We start from the raw sequence: 8698 nt of genomic DNA on the forward strand, positions 1-8698 counted from the left end.
ACACTAACAACGGAACCTTTATTACTATTTACTGATTAAGTAATAATCAATTTAAAATTCTAATTAATATCAAGAGAAAGTGTTCTAAAACAAACGTCTAGATTGAGACACAGGTTTTTTGTGAACTTTAATAACCAATTAATATTATAATCGCGATTATATCATAGTGTCTGCTTCCTTAATATTTGAACTCTGAAAACAATATTATTATTCAAGGGTCGTTTATATAAGCTGTAATATAAAACACAGTTATAAATTATACTATTAACTTTTGACTATATGTAAATAGGTCGTTGACCTCATCAATCTGTCTGAATTAGTGTCATTAGTTGCGGATTAACGTATAAGTTAATATTCTTGGAAAAACCTTAGCTATAAGTGAAGAAATAAATTGGACCCTTTTAGTACCGGCTTATATTAATATATAATACTTAATGAACATATAACTTTTTAAACAACGTAATTTTGGCTTATTTACCAAGTCACATATTATAATAAAGAAATTATCATAGAAAAGATTTTCCTGAAAACATTACCATCTTCTCTAAACTTGGACCATACAACAAAACGTCCACTAGGGATTTATTCCACTTCTCGTACCAATTCGATAACAGAACGTGACTCGTTAAAGAATCGAGAATCGACTCGGAACAGGTATCGATTCCCGATGAAACTAGCGTTTACGTAAGATTCTGATCAATTAGTTAGAGCACGCACCATCATTATTATGTAAAAACTAGATTCGTATGTAACTGTGGTAAATGTTGGCAATAAAAAACGTAGTAAAAGTTTTATTTGTTTGGTTCGACCTTTTTTTATTTAGATCAATTTCATACTCTATGTGACAAACGCTTTTTTGATAAATATTACGCTATTTTTAAATGACTTCCTGAAAAGGTTCTCAATCCTCGGTTATTCTTTTGTAAGACTAGATACTATCGCAAATTAAAATAGACGTCAAAAACGCTACTTATTTCACACAAATACCTATATATATACCTTATGGTGTAAATTAACATACTGATTGACATAAGTCAGTATGTGTTTAATTTTACCGTAACAAACGTGACCTTTATCACATAAACCTCTAAAAATAACCGTATTTCTCGTCTAATCGTGAATTGCCTATTTAAGAAACCTCGTAGGTGTGTTAGCGTTAAAATTAGCACTTTACTATGAACTAACGGTAGCTATTTCGCGCTTTGCAACCCGTCTGCAAGATTCCGTTCACGAGACAAAGCTATGATTACTTTTTCTTCTGGTTACATAGTCATCTGCGTAGAAACTTCCGTAACAGCTGTCTTTCCATACAATTCCTTCTATTTCCCATACTTTACTCGATGTTCTTTGAATCAGGTGAACTGCGATTACAATCGTGCTAACTGTAATGGTCTTTTTATTGCGTTATTGTTGTTACATTGATGAATAGGTTATAAAGATATGGAATTGCTAATAACCAATACTATTACTACACTATGTCTTCAAGGTTTTCTAAGTAATACCTGTTGAATTGTCATCAAATTGTAAAGAGAAAATAAAATATTAAAATTATCTTTTCGCTCTTTCCAGAATGCCAGTTACGTGATCAACAGACGATACTCGAAAGACAAGATGTCACCGGTGTGCCACAACTTCGTGCAGAACGCCTGGAAGAAGGACTTCTGTTCCAACTGCTTCAAGTCTCGCGAGGAACACGTCAAGCAGGACCGGACAGATGGCGGCAAGTACCTCGCCACACCCTTCCAAAACAGAGGCACATACTTCAAGAAAACACCCCCAAGCATACTTAAAGTACACACGAAAAAGAAAAACAAACGAAACGTCACATTCCCCGAAGAAGTATGCAGTGTTATAGGCTTCGGAGGCGACGACTGGTCCGATGGGGAGGAATTCGAAATGTCAGAGGAAACTGAAGACGAAGACCCGTTCCCTGATACTGAGGAGGAGAGAGAACTTCACAGAATCACGAAATCGAACACAGATTTCAACACAGTTAAAGCTAATCTGTTAGCAGACTCAGCAGCTAAATCATACACTTCGCTCCTGCTCGGTAAAATGCAAACAGATTCTGAAGGCAAAAAGAAAACTCTGCTAGTATCCGTCACGCCTTTTGGTCAGGATAGTAAGCCTAATCATAAGTCACACGTCCGTAAACCCGCCGTTATTCACGTATCAGAAGCATCTGTTGAAGATACGTGTAGTAGTTATAAAACTAATATAATTCTATCGTCGTATAAAGAAACAGAAACTATCATAAGTGCAGACAATAGCAGTTCAACTATTTGCACTGAAAAGTCGCTGTTAGAGGAAATATCAGAGACGTTAGAACAAAACCGAATGACTAACGGCAATGATATCCATCTGTCTAAAGATAGCAGTAAGCCTACTGTGGTTGACGAAAAAATGAAGGAAAATATGCAAGATGAACCCGAGAAGAAAGAAATGTGTGAAATTAAAAAGAGCGCCATTGTTAGACAATTACCGTTACAAAAAACTCACGAGCGGCCGAAAGTAAACTTAAGTCGGTCTGAATTTAAGTTTTGTAAGATTAATATTGAGAGCAGCAGTGTTGATTCAGCTGTAAGCACTTTGAACTCAACTGCTAATAACTCGCTAGCGTCCGACGACGAGAGCTTCAGTGGGCGGACAGACTCGGACAATGATGACAGTGGTCACTTTTCGGAAACCCATAAATGTGAGGAAACCGTTAAGATAAAGGTATTTAGCGATGGTGATAAAAACATTAAAATGTCTCCAATCGGGCAGCTTAGGAAAGTCGACGGCCAAGCTAACAGCGGGTATTCTACATTCCAAAGTCCGATCATTGACATGCCGCCAATTATTCCAAAACAGCCAGATAATATATTTTCTGCTGAAGCCAGTCGCGAGTTGGCAGGCGAGCCAGACGGCAGAGCCGATCCGGACGACACTACGGAAGCGCCAGCTCTACCGAAAAGTCCAATCCCCACTCTAGACCCGCGACCGTCATTCTTGCATGGCATGATATCTGACATATTGCCTGCACACAAACCGGCTCTACCAGAAAAACCCAAGCTACCAGTCAAGCCGGTTATCAAACAGACAACAAAAAAAAGTGTTATCACAACAACTCAGCAACAAATAAATATGTACATGCATACAAAAAAAGATGAAGATGAGAAAATTATCGGAGCGTTGAGTGAAGAAAAAAATAATGAGATAACAGAAGTGCACGAGGACAAAGCTGAACCAATTTATTACGCCCAACCGGTGTTGACTAAAGAGGATAGTGACTCGTCACTCAATACTCTCAGCAAACGAAAAGCGCCAACTCCGCCATCATCGCCTACGATTGAAGAATACCCCAACATTTACCAAAGAAACACTGCTGGATTCATGAAGTCGGACTCACCCATCGTGAGGGAATTGGAGAAAAGGGAAAGGGCGACATCTGGGGGATCTGCAACAAGTAAAATGCGACCGGCAGAGGAACCGATTGAAATTAGAAAAGTCGAAACTACCCCCGAACCAGCCCCGCGAAGGAATATATCGCTGTCTCACGACAACTTACTTTTGGACGACAAACGTAAGGGAAAACTTAAATTCTCAATCAAGAAACTGCTGCGGATAGGTTCATCAAAGGATCTAGACAAGAAGGAGCTAACAGTTGCAACGGTAACAAAGATGTCACACAAGCCTGAAGAAATATACGATCTGACTCCTAAGCCCAAACCTCGGCTCGTGATCATCCATCCTTTGGACATAAACGGATCTAACGGAGTGGAAGTTGTGAAATCGAACTGTGAAATTGCAGGGAACTTGCGTCGTATGAGTCATGATGATGTGTCCTCGATATACAGTGGTTCTAGTTCTGCGACGGAGCCAGAGACGCCGAAGGTGGTGAACAAGCCTCCCCCTCCTCCCCGGCAGTCGAGTGAAGAACACAAGACAGTGTCCAGTTTACCGAAGCCTGCGCGCCCACCGCCGCCCAAGTCAGCTGCCTTGCAAAAGAAACAGAAACAACAGACGTGGTCATCTGCACCCAAACAGGCTGACAGTATTTACGCTAACTTAGGTGAGTGAATTTAGACATTTTTTAAATATATTTTCTCTATTTCATCATCCTCAATAAGTTATTGGTGTATTGCATAATTATGGTGATGTCACTTTTCATATCTCACACATATTATAATTTGAAAGTAAAATCTTGAAAGAAAGTAATATGTATGACCACATCACTGAAAACGTAACAACACATAATTTCACTTTTCATGCAAAAATAACAATTTCACGTTATTAAATTAATTTAACTAACAAATTATTCAAATTCGCAGGAGAAATCAGATCTGCGCTCGCGCCGAGAAAACCGGAACGGACGGCGAGCATGCGCGAGAGAGAAGCGCGTTTGGAGCTACCCAAACGTAGGAATCAGATAGACGATGACAAAGACGAAATAGACGACGGACCCCAGGAGTTGGTGCAAGCTACCAACGAACCAGTCATCAACAGTTACGACGACGTTTACAACTCCGCTAAATACGACGAAGAAAACTGTGATTCAGCCAAAAACAGCGACAGTGATTACGAATACGTGCACCACGCTAGATCGAGCTCACCTGAATGCGATTCTGCCATAAAACCCAGAGAGTCAAACACTGAAATCGAAGCTAGAAAAAGTGAAGACAGCAGCCAAGAATATCCTAAATACAACAACGGGATATTTAACAGAACATCCTTACCATACTGTGGTAGTGAAACGGAGTCAGAAATCTATTCGCCATACAGCTTCTACAGTTCGAATGATAACATGGACAGCCCTGGCAATGAGGACTACCAAAACGAGCTGACTCCAAAAACAACGACGAATAAACTTCGAGTCAGGAAAGGGCGAAGCGTGGTGCATAGAAACCTAGAAGACAATTACGGTGCAGTCGTTATAGCAAATCACGAAGCGCTCGCGCAAGTTTTAGAACAGGTAATTTTATCTTGTCTAACTGAGATTGCATAAAGTGGTAAATTGTTTTGCGTTCCCTTCGCAAGTTGGATTTAAGTTAATTTATGGAAGTCTGCTGGGTATTCGTGATCCGAAATCTTGTTTCGTTAAGTGCTTTGCTTTGATATCGATCTCATTAATTTACTTTGTTTTAACGGTAGCTAAAACTGTTTAAATCTTGGAATAAGAAACAAAACAAATTAATTTCGCGTCTATTTTGGGTTTATAGTCTCATACTAATATCTTAATCTAAAGGTCAAAGACTTTTTAATGAAACAGGAAAAGAACTATATTTTAATAAACATGCGAACACAAATTGTATAATCCTGATAATAATTTACATAATATTTATGCATTTGTGTTCGATTTCAAAACATAAAAAGCGCATATTAATGCTACATAAATTCTAAAATATCGCGTCTCTTACAAAATCAATTAAATAAAATTAATTCTACCCACAGGTCCAACAAAGTGCAACAATGCAACCATCGCTCCGGGGTCTGAAGGCTTGCACCAACCTTCGATGGAACGACTTCGCACTCCAGCAACCCAAACCAACCCCAATCAAAGCTGGCAAGCGGTTCTTCTACCCAGCCATATGGAACTCCAACCAGGGCCCTGTGAATGTGACCCTGATGGTCTACAAAGAGCAAATGGCTTCGCAAATGGTCTGCCAACAGTCCGTTCAGCCGCAAACGTTGAGTCTGAATGCTATTACGGAGTTCTGTGACTTGGTACCGCTGCAGCAGTTTGGGGAGGAAGGCGAAGATTTGGTGCAAGGTAATTTGCTCTTAGATTTACATACTTACTTTTTATTATTTTTTCAAAACGAATGCCCATCTTGATGAGTAGGTATATGGCCCCCCAGTAGACGTCATTTAGCTGTGATGACGATTAAGATCATGATGACTTGTTTTTCCACTGTTAAATCTGCTAGTCTTTAGGACTACTCGTGAAAGGCATAAGTGTATGCTATACCTGCCTATACTTAATTCGCGCTAAATCTCCTATTCCTTCAGCAAGTTCTACCTATATAATTCGTATGTTTCTGCATAATGCAAATAGACCATCATTATTTATATTCCAAAATGCACCCTTCGCAATAACAGACGGCATAGCATTGACAACATGACGCAATGTTTAAATAATAAGCCCGTGTTCAATACCTGTTTTGTCAAAACATTGGATCATTAGGAAGCATTATCTGCCATGAAAGTACAAAAGATAAGAAGAATGGATGGTTTTTCATAGCACTGATTATTTTATCAAGAATAATCTTATCACAAACTTTCGCTACTTTCTTTATTTTAAGAGTGGTAGCCAAGTTGCGTAGGCGCAATGTAATCTGAGTTATTTAGGCCGGTACTCACAGAGTAAATATGTAGTCCGTCTAAATACATAATCCAATGTTTATTAAAACTAGTTTATTATCTTGGTTGGAACATGGTTATTACTTATTTGACATGAATACCTTTTGCAACCTCGATATTGAGTGGACGCCATTAATGTTAGGCCTCAGGCTAGACGTAAATGTTTTTATTTTGCTTTATTGCTGTAATATAATGACGGCTACTGTAATTTAATATGGCAGGTTAACCTACTTGTGAAAGGGTATCCGATATTATCTAGATTGACATTTAGTTTTTGTTCTGTTTGCGGCTGAATTTGAATGAAAGGTGTCTTCAATAAACCTTGAAACTACCAGACAGCGGCCTTACTAGATATAAAATTTCTATAGATCATTTAATTCAAACATAACTTAGGTACCTAATTGTATTTGAAATGACTCTTGTAATATTCTCACATATTCCAAACTCACATAGATCCGAGATGGAAACAGATAACTTTAAAATCTTTCTTCTAATAAAAAATAATAATCAACTAACCTTTTCATCATCTTCTCATATATCTAACACTACAATCTCTTTCTATTCCAGCCACAATAGTAGTCCTAGCCCACGCCCAAGTGGATACCATCCACTCTTACGGCGAAAACCTTCACGCAGCCGAAGGTCTCACCACGAAGGAACACCAACTGGTGCAAACCGAACAGATCCATGAGGCCATCTTCATGATGCTGCAAATGATTAACGGCCTCAAGTGCTTACAAGCGCGAGGAGTTGAAGAAATTCCGGAGTCTTTGACTTCTTTCATAGCGTTGAAGGAGTCGCAGCCACTGGCGTCTCATGGAAGCCATGGAACCCTGAACCTGCCGAGCTCGCCTGATGATCGGTTGAACTCCCTTTGGGCGCCGAAGACTAACTCTTATGGGAGACTCTGCATATTACAGGGGTAAGTGTACCTACCTACTTCTAAGTTTTTCTTGGATAAGTGTTATGAATATTGAGGTTTTTAAATCCTAAAGGAAAGGTGAACTTTCTGCACGTGAAAAAGAATGTTTACGGAACTATACCGGTTTTTGTGATAGCCTTTGTGCCTTGCCTTCGAAGCATATTGATAGATAATCCTTAAAAACAAGCAAAACTAGGTAGAGAAAACCATCTCAAGACTTATCATTAAACAGATTTTTAACAATCACCTTTTTCTATTCCAGATTGAGCGACGAAATAAACAGCAAATCGACAGACGAGGGTCATCTCAATTCTCTCTGTAAATGTGCTATAAAGGCGACCGAAATTCTCCTCCCTGGAGAGAAGCTAACCCCCCTTCTCAAGGAAATATTGCACGAGGAACGTGCAGTATCCCTTAATCAGGCGAAATCTGTCCTGGAATTTATGCTTTGGGGACCTTTGGACGTTGTTCAAGGGGTCCCTGTAGAAGAAAGGGAGCTGTCACTACAACGGTGGCTGGACCTCGAAAGGGCCACAGTCCTACACGGTTTAGTTCGAACAAGGGTCCAATTGAACGTGTTTGAACAACTCCATCTCATGTTCTTAGTCCGGTCTACCGCGAAAGCCATGTGTGATGCCTCCGTGCTTCTCGAAAAAGCCAATGTTTATTAATATTATTGTACATTTTTAAGCTTTACTTTTAATGGTGACCTCTGCGTTGATATCCAGTTTTAATTTTGTAATTTAAATATTAAATCATGAAGTTTTTTTTGTAATTATTAGGTACTGTATTTTTGTCTATGTTTGGTTTGTATCACAGATAACGTAAGAGGCATCTAATCCTTATTGTAAAACTTAGCTTAGTTAGGCACCAGAAGACTTTTATTTAGACTGTGTAATTCTAATGTTTGGGTATGGGACATGCTTGTAAAAGATATATTAATATGTTAATATAAGTAACGTCGGCTGATGTTTTGAGATTGTGTATATTAAAATTGAATATATTATAAACTGCCATTATGGGACCAAACTGTTCAAGACTTGGTCGAAGTTATTATTATCCATATTTCAAAGTACGGTCAATATTTTGCTTAACAAATAACACAGATTTAAAAGTGACACAAAATGTGTTACAATTTTCAATAATGTTGCCAGTTAAGCAAAAATTCCTACTGTTTTGGTAATAAATAAATTCAAGCATTTTATGTTTTTCCAATCAATGTCTAGAATGGTGCCAATTAATAGAACTGAAAGTATAATATACTCATATACTAACTCCGGTGCCTTATAATGTAATATACGTAAGTGCTGTATCATATCGAATATAATTTATACTTACGAACTCCGTTAGGATTAAGAGTTCAAATTATTAATTTACCCTTTGTAAGAGTTCATCGAATATTAAAATACATATTTCTTACTATATTTTTGAATT

At 38.3% G+C, this 8698-nt stretch overlaps 1 protein-coding gene across 5 annotated transcripts in view; it reads left to right on the forward strand.

Annotated features, from left to right (window-relative positions):
- The window catches only part of LOC110371884 (uncharacterized protein DDB_G0284459), a 97258-nt gene extending 88570 nt beyond the window's left edge, over positions 1–8688 (forward strand). For all 5 annotated transcript variants that reach the window (XM_021328314.3, XM_021328324.3, XM_021328349.3 and 2 more), the window contains exons 2-6: positions 1570–4054; positions 4314–4954; positions 5434–5752; positions 6910–7264; positions 7527–8688. In XM_021328314.3, coding sequence (XP_021183989.3) covers positions 1570–4054; positions 4314–4954; positions 5434–5752; positions 6910–7264; positions 7527–7935 — 4209 coding nt within the window. In that variant the 3' untranslated portion in view covers positions 7936–8688. The remainder of the gene's footprint in view (positions 1–1569; positions 4055–4313; positions 4955–5433; positions 5753–6909; positions 7265–7526) is intronic.
- Positions 8689–8698: the final 10 nt, after the last annotated feature.

Source organism: Helicoverpa armigera, chromosome 7 (assembly GCF_030705265.1).
Source record: "Helicoverpa armigera isolate CAAS_96S chromosome 7, ASM3070526v1, whole genome shotgun sequence".
Taxonomy (NCBI): domain Eukaryota; kingdom Metazoa; phylum Arthropoda; class Insecta; order Lepidoptera; family Noctuidae; genus Helicoverpa; species Helicoverpa armigera.